Source organism: Ruditapes philippinarum, unplaced genomic scaffold (genome assembly GCF_026571515.1).
Source record: "Ruditapes philippinarum isolate M1 unplaced genomic scaffold, ASM2657151v2 ctg1866_1_1_1_1, whole genome shotgun sequence".
Classification (NCBI taxonomy): Eukaryota; Metazoa; Mollusca; class Bivalvia; order Venerida; family Veneridae; genus Ruditapes; species Ruditapes philippinarum.
In genome coordinates, this window is record NW_026863397.1 from 82,338 (window position 1) to 99,187 (window position 16,850).

Consider the following 16,850-nt stretch of genomic DNA (forward strand, 5'->3'; position numbering starts at 1 on the left):
TTCCTGTCTGGGCCGTTCTATATACAGTGCAGGATTTTAAATTGATTTTGGGCTTGTGTGGGTTATTTAATTCAGCGAGGTTTGCATGTCACAGATATGTGTGTGAATTTTAGTTTATTTATACTCATCACTGGCTGCCCATGTCACAGATGATATAAATTTGAGATTTTGGAAACAATGTGATGCCTGACTAATCAACAGGTAAAACAACAAAAGAGCGGATAAACGCTAACCTGTGCATGTTTTCCACACTTTTAGTGCTCATAAATGTCCTAATCACAATTGTTTATTGTACTTGACTATCAAATTGAACAAGCATTATAGTGGATATGGCGTGCTATAACTCTAGATCTACATGATTTTTTTTTTGTTTGGGAGCCAAGGTCTATGAGCGCTATACTGAGATTAGCGTTATAACAGCTATTTATTGAGGCTATAGTGTAGGTCACAAAATCAGTTACTACGACACCATTGTGATCACAGAAGCACAACAGTTAAAATACTCAAAACCACCACTGTACACAGAATAGCAAGTTTATCATGAGATACACCAGCTTACAATCTGTCATGTAAAAATATGGGCGCCGCCATCTTTCTACGTCATCATCAATTTTGACGTCATATTTCTTAGCATAATTAATTACACGATAACGGCTGTTCATGCTTGGCGCGGCTCAAACATACATACAAACACACACAGGTGAATCGCTATATGCCACCACATCGCAAATGCTGCGGTGACATAAAACTCACAGATGAATCGCTATATGCCACCGCATCGCTGAAAAATATTGCATTTAGAGTTATAAACCTTGTCATTTAAGATGTGGTTGATGATAAGGAACATACATTTGAAGTTTGAAGTTGATCACTTAAGAAATAAAAGTTATAGTAAAAAATATTTTACTGCACAAAACTTAAATCTAAAATCGTGGACGCCAACATAAATGTCAGGGTGAGTAGGAGAGCCCTCCATATACTTCATATAGTCAAGCAAAAAATACATAAAAGACAAGACAACAGCTTTCCTACATTCATGGCAATCAAAAACAATTATAATTATATACAACTTACCTATCCACATGGTTTCATTTTCTGGCAGTTTTTCTTTACATCCACATGGACAGCTTCGTAAGCTCTTTTGTTTACTAGTGTAAGCTTTTCCTGCCAACTTTGAAATCAGATGAATTCCAAGACCAATTTCAAGTTCACCTTCATCTCTTGACTTCTTGATAACCTCTCTAAGTGCATTTAAATTTGTATCAGTCAGAAATCTATTTAGATGTTCTATTGCCTTCTTAAGACCTGTGTTGCTGAAATCTATCTAAAAAAGAAATAAGAACGTCCTAAAATGTCACAAAGTCAGTGGGTGTCTTCACAGTACTACTGTGAGTTTTAACAACAGAATCATGCTTTTTGATGAAAGAAACTGTTATGCAGTACCTGCCATTTTTAAAAAATGTAAAACAAACTGAGATAATCCCTTACATTTTAAAAGGATGAAGCAACTTTGTTATTTAAAGAATTTAGCATAATGTGTTTTCCCAGGTGTTAAAACACACATATTTGATAAATCAATTACAGCTGTGTGAAAGATGCCAATTCTGAGTCAGGCCAGGAGGGATTTAACCAAAAAGTGTTTATTTGCTCTTTGATATATACTGAATTCTAACACTCACGCGATTTTGTCACTATAGACAAAGAAGGAAAAAAACTGGTGTTAAACTGCCAATAAACACCGGTTAGGGACTACTTGTATATGCGCTGTTATGTTTTCACCCTCGATTGTATAGTTTACAAAGCATTTTAAAGCAACAATAAAAACCATTTTTATTTATATTTTCAGTTCGTATAATGCTTTCTTTTCATACGATACCGAAATACTATCTCACAAACACTAACGCCACATATTAGATCCACATCATTTAATAAATATTTTGACAAAACGGCGCCAATCCGTAAGCAGCGTTATGACGTCATCCTAGTAAACAATTCATTCATAAACAAGCTGACGTTATTTCATACAGACAAGAATGATAAATGGGCCACTGATGTAAACACAATACGACGTAAGTTTTATTGTTGAAAACTTGATAAAATAACGTTTTTTTTTTCTTTTTATTTCATTTGTTTAATAATTTCTGTATCTCCGCAACAGTAGGGTGCTAAAATCGAACAGCGTTATACGAAAATCGGCACCGGAAGTTATTCCCGCTTGAAAAATAATTAGTGATTTTCCTTATTTCATCGTGTTAGAATCGAAATAACATCGGCCTGAGAGGTGTATATCGGCTATTTAACACCGGTATTGTCGTTTTGATGCGACAAAAGTAACCACTCAGGCCCACGGCCTTCGTGGTCAATTCCTATGCATCAAAACTCCAAACCGGTGTTAAATAGCCGATATACACCTCTCAGGCCGATGTTATTTCTTAAATATTACTTTCTATTACCAAAATACTGAACTTTTTATGCATGTATAAAATTCTTACAATTCATAATTAAGAGATTAAGAAATTGTACATGTAGTTTGTATATTAAATGCTTTACATTATCAACAAGAGCCATCGCAAGCCGGGTTCACGCTTATTACTTATGAGGCTTTTTTTGGCGATGGTCCTTCGAAGATCAAAGGCAAATTTGAATTACTCAATATGACGGTTTAGTGCTTCATGCAGTTTATATCAAAGTATGAACCAAATCTATTCTTAAATAACAAAGTTTGTGTTTAATGTCATAACTGGGGAGTCCGTGGCCGAGTGGTTAAGGTCGTTGACTTCAAATCACTTGCCCCTCACCGCTGTGGGTACGAATCCCGACAGGGACTTTGGATTCTTTCATATGAGGAAGCTATCCAGCTAGCTTACGGAACGTCGGTGGTTCTACTCAGGTGCCTGTTTGTGCCTGAAATAATGCACGTAAGGGCACCTGAGGTCTTCCTCCACCAGTTAAGCTGGAACGTAGCAATATGACCTAGATTCTATACTGTGTCGCTGTGACGTAAAACCCAAAACAAAACAAAAACAAACAAAGAATGTCATAACTGTTGTTTTGTCCAAGTATTACTCAAATTCATTCATTATCAAAAGTTACACAAATTCTAGCAATCTTCAATGCTATGACCTTGACGGTCAAGATTGTTCCAAGGTAAAGGTCATACATAACATAAGCAACATGTCAGTTTTGTCATAATTGTTTTTTGTCCAAGCATCAATCAAATCAATTCATTAATAACAAAGTTGCACCATTTTCAGTAAAATTCAATAACATTACCTTGACAATCAAGGTCAATTCAAGGTCAACATGTTATTTATCAGCAGTGTTGTTTTACATTAAGTGCAACTATCAATCAAATTCATCAAATAATAATGAAGTTTACGTCAATTTTTGCAAAATTCAATAATAAGACCTGGATGGTCAAGTCTTTTCAAAGTCAAGGCCAAACATAAATTATACATGTCTATTTTGCCCATGTATCAATCAAATTTTACCAAAGTTACACCAATTTTTGCAAAATTCAGTAACATGTCCTCAAGGGTTAAGGTCAATTCAAAGTCATACATTGATTATGCAACATGTCGGTTTTGTCATACATGTTATTTTATCAAAATATCAATAAAATCGATCAATTAATAACAATTTAAGCTACACCATTTTTAAGAAAATTCAATAATCTGACCATGACAGTCAAGGTCAGTTCAAGGGTAAGATTACTTGAGTTTGATCTTCTCTAAGGTGCTGTTCCAAGGGTTAACATGTTCAAGTATGATGACAATCCATTCATAAATAAGAAAGTTAGAAGCAATTATAATAAAAATTTTAAAAAACAAACCCTTTTCCTTGATTTTTAGATTCTATCCGAAAATTGATTCCGAACATCGGCAATTTCACATTCGCCAGAAACCCTCAAATTACTCAAAGGGCACAAAAATTCTCAGTTTTCAAGCTAACTATGTGAATGAATTGTTCCTTTGTTAATAAATCAACATTAAATCTTGAAATATTGATCTTCAATTTGCCCCCTTTTGAAGATATTTGCTAAAATAATTGTCGATTGGATGAATCTCTTACACATTGTGTGAAGCTGTACACGATTTTCCTATCCATTCCGCTAAACGCTGCCTATATACAATTACGTTTTTTTTTTTTTACAAATATAAACTTTTGGTCTTAAGAGTGGACCTATTTAACCAGAATAAAATTTGATTTGGTATATAAGTGAAAAAAAAAACAACAAAAAAAATTTCCACGAGTTGATGCATTATAATTTCATTGTTTCATATAATAAATATTAACAACCAAACAATACTTACACTATGTAGTTCAGAGTTTGTTTTGAATTACAATAAACTTTGAAAGTCTCTTGAAGATTCAAAATATAAGCAATGCTATTGTGAGCATAAAATGACTAATCTGTAAACATATTATTTGCAACACGCTTTTGGACTCCAAATTTTTCAGGCTTGGAAGTCCATGGACTCCATGTTTTAAAGTCCTAGTGAGGACCCTGTTTTAGCATTATGGAATATCATCCATGAATTTCTGTAACTAACAATTAAATATTTTACCATTTTGGTGTGCAAATATATTAAAGAAGACAAATGTTGTGTGTGTGTTATTTTTTAAAAGACACTGGAAAATACGTGAGAGTGAAATGTCCCTGCAATATTTCACAGTAAACTACGGTGAAGATATCCCAAAACACAAATTTAACCCAGAAAGTGGGACATCGCAATGCCAATCGACCACATTATCAATATACTTGTTGCATTATATTCACATACAACATAGATGTTATCTAAAACGCTACAATCCAAGGCTAAACTCGGGCTTTCCATGTATCAATAAGCAAATGCAAAATTTGAAATATCCTGACCGTGTCAGTCTCATCCTCTGTTTTCTCTTCTTGGAAATTTTTCTGTTTGGCTGAATGATCACCCATACACGAAGCTCCTGCAGTCTCCTGTTCATTATGCAAATCATCAGTAACTGTTATTTCAGTCTCATGAACATCAGATTTCTTACTTTTCAATATTCTTTCTTGTGTTTCAGTATCACTGCAATTGCTCAATTTTCTTTTCAACGACTTTTTTTCCTGAAAAGTTGCAAAATATTTTCATTTAGCATTTTTTACTACAAAAACATGTAGTCTGTGAGTTTGGCAAATTTCAATGATCCCCGGGGCGGGGCCAATTTTAACCCCTGGGCCCTTATAATGAACAAAAATGGTAGACACAGGCTGTCCAGCACCTTCTTACAAAAAATTAGGGCAAATTTAAGGGCAATTTTTAAGAAATTTTAGGGCTAAAATTAGGAATTTTAGGGTACTAAGTAAAAGAAATTTTAGGGCCAAAATTTGAAATTTTACAACTAAATTATTGCCCAAAAAGACCATGATATGGCCTCAACTTTGCATATTTGACACAAAAGTAAGTAATTCACAAATAATGCTCTAGTTCAGTTATAACAAAGGTGTCTACCAGTTTTCTATAGTCACTCCTGAATAAATGGATTCACTGGTCAACTGCTTATAACTGATAAGAGCTGAAAAACTTAACTACATTAAAACACAAGTAGAGATTTTGATGCTAAAGCATCAAGTCGCCGGATATCGACTGTATTATCACAAATATAAAAAAAAATCAGTTTAATTAATGGTTCAGGTATAAAGAAAAGAGGAACAATTTATGTTGAGTTTATTCACAATAAAACATCATATATGAAGCAAACTTGCTTAGCAATATTGTCAAGGAACTGCTATGATTATTAAGCAAGTATTTTGTATGTTAGTTTACGTAACTTATTATGATTTATGCTAAAGATTTTATTGATAGTATAGATCTCGATATTAAATTAATTAATATTGCTCGATGGCCAACAGGTGGTAAGTATAGGACGAAGTTGTGACCTAGTAGGCCAAATTCGAATCTTTGAAAATCCCTTTTGCAGTTTTCATAAAACTATTTTTTGCGCTATCGAAAAAATAAATTATTTAGTTGAAATCAATATTCCTGTCATTATATACATATGATATAGTAAACGTTTAATTGCCTTTCAGTACAAAAAGATATTTTATTAGTTTTCTTTATTATGTATCTAATACAATCTGTCATGCCGTTTTGGTAACCCGCGCGACGGAAATTGACCGAATATAACGAAGACGACGATTACCACTTTTTATTTCAATAAATGTGCCTCTTTAGCATAAATCTATTTTGTGATGTTCAACGTAAACTAAACTATTGAAAGTTGACAGAAAGGGCAAAATTTAACCCTTTACCAAGATAAAATGAAAAGGTTTTGAAAATTTATTTAATTCTTTAATGTGCTAATCCTTTCTAATGATATAAAGTATGAAACTGATTAATGAAAGATAACTTTGTAATTATTTATACATTTGCATCTAATTAGCCGCCATACTGTTTTCTTATCAGCAATCTGTTACTATTTATAGATTCTATAACACTTAAACATACATCGTGTAGTCACATGATTCTTAAAAATAGAACAGGGAGAATCTGTTTATAATTAGATAAAATAACGAAATATAATAGGTGTCATAAGATATAAACAACCATTAATTTAAATGTGTCATTTTAAATATCATTCATGATTTATCAATTATAAAATAGCAACGCTTGACACTTAGAAACAAGAGGGCCATGATGGCCCTGAGGTCGCTCACCTGTATATAGGCCCCACCAACACCCCACCCCCCCCCCCCAACGTTGCAGGGCCAATTTAACCCAAGGGCTTTTATTTGCACAAACTTGGTAGACACCCATAAGAAGATGTTTCATGCTAAACATCTAAGCTCTAGCTCATTGGGCTTTTTAAAAGAAGATTTTTTTTAAAGGTTTTTACTATACACATATAGTTAAAAACAATGACACCCCTTGGGCCGGGCCAGTTTTGACCCCAGGGCTTTTATTTGAACAAACTTTGTAGACACTTACTAGAAGATGTTTCATGCTTAATATCTATTAAACTCTAGCTATTTGGGTTTTTTCAAAGAAGATTTTAAGTTTTTGCTATACATATATAAAGAAAATCAATGACCCCCGGGGCGGGGCCAATTTTGACCCCAGGTCTTTTATTTGAACAAACTTTGTAGACACTCACTAAAAGATGTTTCATGCTTAATATCTTGGGTTTTTTCAAAGAAGATTTTTTAAGTTTTTGCTATACACATATAAGGAAAATCAATGACCCCCGGGGTGGTGCCAATTTTGACCCCAGGGCATTTATTTGAACAAACTTGGTAGACACCTATTAGAACATGTTTGATGCTAAATATTATAGCCATAGCTCTTTGAGTTCTTTAAAAGAAGATTTTTTAAGATTTTACTATATGCATACATGTATAGGGAAAATCAATGACCCCCCCGGGGCGGGGCCAATTTTGACCCCAGGGCTTTTATTTGAACAAACTTGGTAGACACTTATTAGAACATGTTTTATGCTAAATATCTTAGGTCTAACTCTTTTGGTTCTTTAAAAGAAGATTTTTTAAGTTTTTACTATATGCATATAGGGAAAATCAATGACCCTATGGGGCGGGCCAATTTTGACCCCAGGGCTTTTATTTGAACAAACTTGGTAGACACCTATTAGAACATGTTTGATGCTCAATATCTTAGCCATAGCTCTTTGAGTTCTTTAAAAGAAGATTTTTTAAGTTTTTACAATATGCATATAGGCAAAATCAATGACCCCCCGGGGCGGGGCCACTTTTGACCCCAGGGCTTTCATTTGAACAATCTTGGTAGACACTCACTAGAAGATGTTTCATGCTAAATATCTAAGCTCTAGCTCTTATGTTTTTTTAAAAGAAGATATTTAAAGTTTTTTCTTTCGGTTGCCATGGCAACCAGAGTTCCGCATGGAATTAAATTCTTTGAACAATTTTTAAAGGTGACCACCAAAGGAACATTCCTGTGAAGTTTGGATGAAATTGGCTTAGTGGTTTATGAGGAGATGTCATTTAAAGTAAAAGTTTACGGACGGATGGACGCCGGACGGACGACGGCCAGATGCCGGACGAAAAGCGATCACAAAAGCTCACCCTGTCACTTTGTGACAGGTGAGCTAAAAATGATTTGACTCATGAAAATTTTGGCCAAAGAGTCCTTGACTCGTGAAATTCTGACCCTACTGAGAGCCCTGTAGGAGGGATTTTAAAGTCCTTTGTGCCTCCCTAGCAGTTGTTAGTGCACCTGAGCAGCCCTTAGCGGTCCGACAACTCTTCAAAAACATAAATTTTACCACAAAAATGATATTTTTTCTTAAAATAATACATTTTTTGTCACTAAACATACTACCTTGAATTATAACAATGCCCTAGGAGGTCCTTTGTGCCTCCCTAGCAGTCTTTTGTATATCTGAGCAGTCGGGAGTCCTTAGCAGTCCGGCAACTCATAAAATTTTCACAAAAATAATATTTTTTCTTAAATTATAAAAAAAGTTTCACTGAACATACTACCATATATTATAGTGGAACCCCATTGTATCGTGCTATTCATTGTATCGATCTATTTACAAATCATTTGATTTATTTGCAAAAAGAACTAGCTACTGATTGTTTACATTTACAACAGTGTCACGAAAATCTTTCGCATTTGTTTTGTGCCATAACAATGATCAAAAACATGTTTCCAGTACCGTCGGACTTTGTAGATAATAAAAAGACTTATAAATAATGTGTTCTTATTAAATGTACATTAAAGTTACATTAAATAAATTTCATAAAAAAAAGAAATAGCGACATTTCATTAATAATTTGGGTTTCATATCGACTCCAGATCTTATTTTGGTGTCCAGACAACCAAAATGAGTTAAATGAGCATACAAATGTGCAACCTCATTGTGGCGAATTCGGAAGTACAATTTCTGTTTGCATGAGAAACTCCGCCTTCAGATCATCCGTACATCAATATAAAATCAACAAACATGACAATAAGTAGCAGTCCTAATTTAACGGTATATTTCCGCATTGAAACGGATATTTTCATACAAATTTAATCTTTTTTATGAGATGATTACTTTTTTCTTAACCACAGGCCTAGTGCACCGTGAAGCTTAAACGGTAAAGTGTGTTTGCACAAGAAAATCTTATATTTGCTGTGTTCCAGGTAGCAACTATATCACCGTGACGTAGCGCATACACAAGCTGATTATAGTCTTCATTTGCATGTTAAAATTCGTATTCAAACTTTAGTGTTACCGTGGGGTTTTCCATTTAAAATCCTAATTTCTGAACAAAATTTGATGAGATTTACAACGATACTGTTAAAAAGGTTAATGAAACTGTAGAATGCTTGGTTTTTAGGCAGACGGCAAAAATATTTTAACATATTTATTTAATGTAGCTTTAACTGTCTGTTAAAAGTTCCTAAATTTATGCTGACATTTTAAAACAGACATCCTAAATTCTAATTGACTGAAAAATCTAGCAAAAACTAAAAAAGATGGATCAGGCTTTCCAATCTTTGACAATGCATCAATATAATGGCGTGACCTAAGGCCACTCTTAAAAAATTATCTGTTTGCTATTGCCGGCCGACCCACCGAAAATGCCCCGACTCAAAAGTTTTTTTCAGCTTAAAAAAATCAGATTTTTTTTTATTTCCGCCAAATCAGCCAGGGCATTTGACCTAAAAAATTCCCTCGAAAACAATAATAAAATCGGAGGAAAATCACACATTTAATATGTAAAGTAACGAGTGATAATTCATGAGGGCATTCTGTGCATTACTATTTAAAGTATTTACATAAAAAGCGACCAACCAGGGAAGGATATTTTCCTTACGTCACGCAGTACTGCATGCGCGCGGCAATTAAGTTGAATTAACTAATAATAGAACGTATCAAAACGATATTAAAAATAATGTTTGTTCAATTAATGAATATTTGTAAAGCATTTATATGGTCACTAGTTTACCATGTGGTAATTTTAATGTGCTTTGGAGTACATGTTCGTTTGTTGATGACTGCCAACACAGATTAAATACTTAGCCCATGCAATGAAACATTTCTGGTAGCAGCGGGGATTCTGTCATAAAATTGACCGAAAAAATAAATTTTTGGAAGCTGTGGTCCTTTCATATGCATTGTTGCTTTGATAGCAGACACAAGTATTGCACAATATCTTCAAGATCGTAAAAATGTAAATAAAATATCACAATCAAAATCACAAATATACATACGTCTAATTAAACTCCATGTCAAAATGAACTTCCGATTAATAATATGTCAATAATATTGACACAATAAATATCCAACATTTTTTTTTTACTTGAGCAATAATTAAACATGTGTAATCATTCCTTGACAAAAAGAAATGACAGTTTTTTTCTATATATAAAAATGAGGTGGAAGTCAATTGAGTGTCGGCACTTCTTTGATGATTCCGCAACAACTGCAGGTGTGTAAACATCAAAGATTCACAGATTCTTCAGAAGAGCCGACCAGTCATTTGTCAGAGGTCATTTTGTGTGTAAATTTTGTATCTATTATTTAACAATGGAAACATTATATTCCTTTTATTTATGGATGCTACTTTTTGCCTGAGTGTTTTTGTGTCTTTTAGCACTATGGAATTTCAACAATCGGCGATAATTTTCGGTAACTAACAATGAAATATTTAAACATTTTTAAAACAGGGGTGCAAATATCCGCCATTCAGAAATTATAGGAGACAAATCTTGCGTGTGTTATTTTTTACAGACGTGTAATAAATTGAGTAATGATCACCCGATAGAACGATATGTCCTGGTGATCCACTATAATTTTTCAAGTTCGTACGAGAATATTTACCCAGGAGAAGTTTATCACATCGGTAATTTGACCATGCTTGAATTTATGTCCACATAGTCATTTTTTTTATTTCATGTTATGATTACTAGTGAACATGTTTTTTATTGTTTTTGACAGTCTTTTACATGTAAGTTTTGCCGTCGCCGATGATGATAGTGTACGTAGTCCAAATTTCCACAATCAGCTACAACGTACTAAGCGTATTAACTTATGTTCAGTAAAAATCATATATCAAAAAAAAAAAAAAAAGCCTACCTACCGACCCACTCCTTATAACTCTGGGTCGGCAATAGCAAACATATATATTATTAAGGATGGCCTAATTCTTCAACCTGTTTGGCATGTCTGTAAATATCCGTATACTGGTTGGAGGGATAACTCCGACACTAAATCACATACTTTTTGTAATATCTTAATTATCTTCCTGTATATTTTAAATATTGAACCACCTAAATAAAGTTCAGTTCAAAGACTTTACATTACACTACAAAAATAATGTATGAACATGAGAATTGGTACTTCTTTAAGGTCCTGAATGGGGTATACAAAACATGGTCTTTTTACCCCTCAACTGAGTAGATAAAGCCAACACTTGAATCTTTAAGTAAAAAATGACCGGAAAATCAGCATCATTAATTTATTTTTACATCTTATATGTTTTATCTATTTGTTGTTGATGTAAAAACAAGTTTTCAAAAATATTTCCCAAGTCGGTGACCTCTGGATAATACATTTCTAACTACCTCATTGTAATTTAGAAAAAAAGAACGTTTTGAAGCAGTTTTTGCCAACGAAAAGTTTCAGTTAATTGAAAAACATTTAAAAGTATACCAACTTACAAAAAATCATCAAATTCTGTCCTGCTCCTATACTAATAGGTGACCAAATGCTTTTTTGTTGAAAGACAAAGCTATAAAAATCATATTTATCAAGCAAGTGTCGGGGTTATCTATGCGTCGGAGTTAATCTCTCCAACCAGATTTCCAAAGCTAAAAACTATATATATTAGTAAGGGTGTAACGGTTTACCGGTTTACCGATATATTGCAATATGAAAAAATTAATTTCGTACCGCGGTACTATTTTTGGAAAACCGGTAAAAAAAGGCGGTATTTTATAAAAATCATATTTTTCAATTATTTGCCTTCTAATTTTGTACATAAAATCTTTAATTGGCTAATTTTGTTGGCGCCAACGTAAGATAAAAGTATCCGACAACTAGTACACTTAAAAGTCAATAAGCGGCCGCATAATTTACATAAGCAGCCCAGATGTGAAAGGTCACACGCGACTAGTTTTGTTTTTCAAATTGTGAGACACTTTACTTTCTATTTATTCCTTAACTTTTTATTAAGTGTCTACTAAAATATATACATATAATAATAATATATAAATGTAACTCCATCTTTACATCAAAACATATACACGACAATACGTATTGCAATACGTTTCAGCAAAATGGCAATATATTGCAATACGGTTTTTGCTGTATTGTTACACCCCTATATATTAGTGATGTTTGCTATGTAAATATTATGACAAAAGAATCAAAATAAATGATACAAAATAAAGATTCAGGGAGATTTAAATTTTTTAAGTTCAATTGTGATTTATAGGTAAATAGATCGATACAACAGGGTTCCAGGCTATAAGAATGCCCTAGGAGGTATTTTAAGGTCCGTTGTGCCTCCCTAGTAGTTCTTTGTGGCTCCTTAGCAGTCCTAAGCAGTCATAAAAATCAGGCCAAGCTATCGATAGTGTTGCCGGTAGATTTTCCGTGCGTAAAAATGACACTTAAAATTAGGCGTAACGGTTTGACAGTAATAGCGAGCTTGACGAGCTGGCCCGAAGGGCCTGCTTGCAAAGCGAGCTTTACGGTAACGCGAGTACCTGCTAAGTGATGGTTTTGAAAACTTTCGTCCAAAGTACCGAATTGGACACATCACAACCTTTCGAATTTAAAGATAGCGATAAAAACTGAGGAATTCTGACTGAAAAAGGATGTGTAGACTGGTCACCCGCGTACGCCTATGGGAACCATAATTGGACAGGGAACCAGAATAACGGAAGCTGTGTATAAAAAATGAAAATCCAAGGCGCCATTTTGTTTGAAATCTGATAAATAAAAACAATTTTTTGTCGAATTTTGTGGTGAAAACTATCTAGAATGAAAGAAAATGGTCTAACTAAGAAAATGAATCCGAACACCAATATCTTTTATTCAGTCGTTAACGCTGTACAGACGTTTAAAGTATTGTTTACGTGACGTCACAATGTAGCGCCAAACAGCACGTGCAAAACAAACAAATCAAGTACGCTATTTTAATGTCGCAAACGTTTTAAGTTTCACATTTATTTCACTTTAAATAATCTTTATTTCGCTTGAAAAATTATAGAGTGAAATAAAATAAACAAAGTTTTATCAACGTTTTCAAAACTCGTTATTCATTTCACGACAGGGGCGGAGCCATATTTAACACAGTACGTGTGACGTCACACGCACTTGTCACTGCATTTGAAATAAAAATGAGCGATTATTTCATACTATTTCACGTAATAGTACATCGAGCTCGCTTTGAGGCTTTGCCTTTTTCATATTAAAAAAAAGACTGTAAAATGGGTCAAACCGTTCACGCCAAATTAATTAGGCTACCTTGAAAATATATGATATCTACCTTGAATGGTTTGAGAAATTCCACTAAAGGTTTTCCATAACCGATATAACGAGCTGTGTCACTTATTGTGTTAATTTTACCTAGGACACTGAAAGATCCTGGGTTTGCGACTAGGTTATCAAAACTGTAAACACCTAGGTTAAGATTTAAATTCTTTATGAATATTTCAATGTCCTCTTCATCCATTTTCAGCACATGCCTTTTTTCTTTCCTTCCTTCGGACCGTAACACACTTAAAATATGAAATCTAAGGTTATATGGTAAATCCGTTCACTTCCATGCACAGATTACAATATAATTCACCGCTCATGATTATAATTTTATAACTTGGGGTCGCACTAAACTGCTGACGAATTAGCTGACGATATAGATATATAGGAAACTGCTGACCAGTTAAATAAAGAAGGATTATCGGAAAATGCTGACCAGTTAAACAAAGAAGGGAAAACATTGTAGGTGTGAAGTTATATAAACACGCCGTAGGGGGTAATAAAAAGACGGGAAAATACTTTTATTCTTTATTTATATTTGTAATTTTTACATTTAATTTTATATGACTATTTTTAATAAATAATTAAACAAAATTAATATATACATGTAACGTACCATAATATCATACATTAAAAAATATATATATATTAACAGCTATACCTCTATAGATATGCTAAAAGCTCAATTAATGTTTTATACAGAATTACGATGTAATAATTTTTTTATCAAAATCTTTTGTAAACGTGATGTTTTAATAGAAAAAATCTTGTATTGGAAAAAATGCATTTTCAAAAGCAATAATTGCAATTAAATTCATATATGAAGCAATTATAAACACAGAGAGTTATAAAATCCCATTTAAACATATAAAAATGTAAAATCATTCTTTATTTTATAATGCATAAAAAATAATAACAAGAAGAATACAATGTTTCATATTTGACCTAGGAAACATATTATGAGCAAACAGAACAAATAAATTCAACATCAACATGGGATATATCAACGGGTGCATCAACACAGTGTTTATGGTACCAATTTAAACATTTATCACATTGTACTTGATTCCCTAAACAAGCAGGCATATTACATATACAATATAAGTCAATTGATACGATTTTCTGTTTCTTTATTCTCCGAGAACTTAAATTTTTCTTTGTAGTAGGGAATTCTGTCATTTCTTCATTTTCAAAACATTTCAATAAATGGCTTCTTAATTTGTTAGTATCAAAAATTTTACTTAACAATGGTTTTTTACTTATACAAAATGAAGTTGCTTGAGCAATTGCAAATAAACCACAATCTACGGAGTTTTCTTGTTTTTGAACGGGTGGAATAATAATATTTACACTTTTTTTATTTTTGCCATAAATTTGTGAAAGTTGTATTTTCAGTCCATCTGGAATTAAACTGTCATCCGATCTCTCATTCCCCAAACTGTCTAAAAGATAAATGTCATTGTTGCATTTTATTGATGTAACCCAATGATCTTTGTGGTTGTGGTGAATTTGACAGGATAATTGTTCATTAGAAGGCTGTAAGGGTGTAAATGTTGTCCAAGTATTTTTATTATCATTAAATTTTGGTACTTTTTCTGGTAGTTGCAATCCGCCTATTTCATTACCAAATTTTTTTCTTAAAAGTTTATTGACTGATTCCATATGTTGAGAGTGTAGTTTTCCATGTTTGTCATTGATTATATGTTTATCATCATTTGTCAATTTTAAGTTTTTTATCCACATATTATTTTCTGTTTCTAATGCACTATCATCACGTATGTCACTTAATTCTATCATTTCACTTGCTTCTTCTATTGTAGAAAGATCATTGATTTTTGGAATTTTAACATTGTTATTATTTTCAGGCGATACAAAACACAGTTTTCGTTTCTTTTCGTTCGATGATGATTTAGGTGTTTTTAAAATAGATTTTGGAGTGGAATTAGTAAATAAAGATCTTCTCACGTCACTATTAGAGTCATGCTGTTTGGTAATCTTAGATGATGGTGTAACAACCGTATTAATTTTTTGTTCACTTTTTAAAATGGAATCTGGCGCAGCGTTAACAATAACATGTTCATCATTATCTCCTTTTCTTCCTTTTTTTGTACCACACTTTTTATTACTTTTTGGTCTACAGTTACGTCGAAGTTGAGTAAGATTAAAAACTTTTTTATCGTCTGGTAATTCCATTCCGATTGCCATCATCGCAGCTATTATGTGATAACATCTTGCAGTTGAAGGGCAGGTACAGGATTCTTTAGGAAAAAGTGTTACAGAATATTTAGTTCCGTTTGAGCCTTGAACCATAAATGCGCCCATTTGAGGCACTAAAACTATGTTATTTTCTTCAATTACTTTTATGGCAAGTGTTTTTTGACTGTTATGCTTTATTTTCGGCTTATTTATTGTAATTTCTGAAGATTCCATCATTTGTTCTGTTTTTGTTTCCGTTATTGTAGATAGTTCCCCCTTTATTAATTCTATCATTTTATGCGGATGACACACGTTTTTAGGAAGTGATACGGTATCTGGATCTAGTATTGCGTATTTATAATTGGTTCTTAGTGTCCACTCACTTTCACCACAAAAAGCACGAATCAATTCTGCGAGCATATTTCCTTGCATGTAATATAGAAATAGCACTATCTCGTCGACTGCTTTTTCTTTATATTCAATTAGCCTTTTGAGCATTGCATTTAAACTTTCACTAACATTATTAGTAATTCCTGAATACGGATTGTAAATGTCTCTCTCTTCCAGAATCCATCTGGCACAATATGTTTTCAAAGAATGGTAAATGTTTGTTTCGAAATAGTTCAAAAATGACTCACTCCATGATAATCTAAGTTCCGACAGCATATTTTCAAAATCTTCGATGTTTTGACATTGCAATAAGGATTTTATATTAGACTCGTATATTTTTTTATCGTCTTTTGAACCGCCATGTTTCGAAACCCAAAATTTTATATCACTAAAAATGTGATTCCAGCAATTAACAACAGTTGCTTTTTCTAACTGAGCTTCAAATGCTCCAATGATACCCTTTTCTCTGTCTGTGATAATGGTAACATTCGCAGAATTTAAATTTGGAATTTTAGATTTAAGAATGTGAACAAAGTCTGAATGGCAAGATTGAAATTTTCTTTCATGGAGCATAAAAGCAATTGGAATAACTGGATTTTCCTTGAACATCGGATGTTGGATTGCAACAGTAGAAACATAAAAATCACCAAGATTAAAAGTTGTATCATAAAATATTTCAACCGTTGAATCTTTTAATTGAATAAGTTTCTTCACTTCCTCGAACAGTTCCTTATTCCCGACCACGACCTCTAAGTCGGGCGTTGTTTTTATGCTTAATATATAAC

General features: G+C 33.0%; 1 protein-coding gene across 1 annotated transcript in view; it reads right to left on the minus strand.

The window, feature by feature from the left end:
- LOC132721992 (uncharacterized) overlaps positions 1-13,804 on the minus strand; it is a 38,962-nt gene extending 25,158 nt beyond the window's left edge. Inside the window, exons 1-3 of the mRNA XM_060706385.1 lie at positions 13,490-13,804; positions 4,877-5,095; positions 1,075-1,324 (exon numbers count right to left, since the gene is read on the minus strand). Of these exons, the coding sequence (XP_060562368.1) occupies positions 1,075-1,324; positions 4,877-5,095; positions 13,490-13,675 (655 nt within the window). The 5' untranslated portion in view covers positions 13,676-13,804. The remainder of the gene's footprint in view (positions 1-1,074; positions 1,325-4,876; positions 5,096-13,489) is intronic.
- Positions 13,805-16,850: the final 3,046 nt, after the last annotated feature.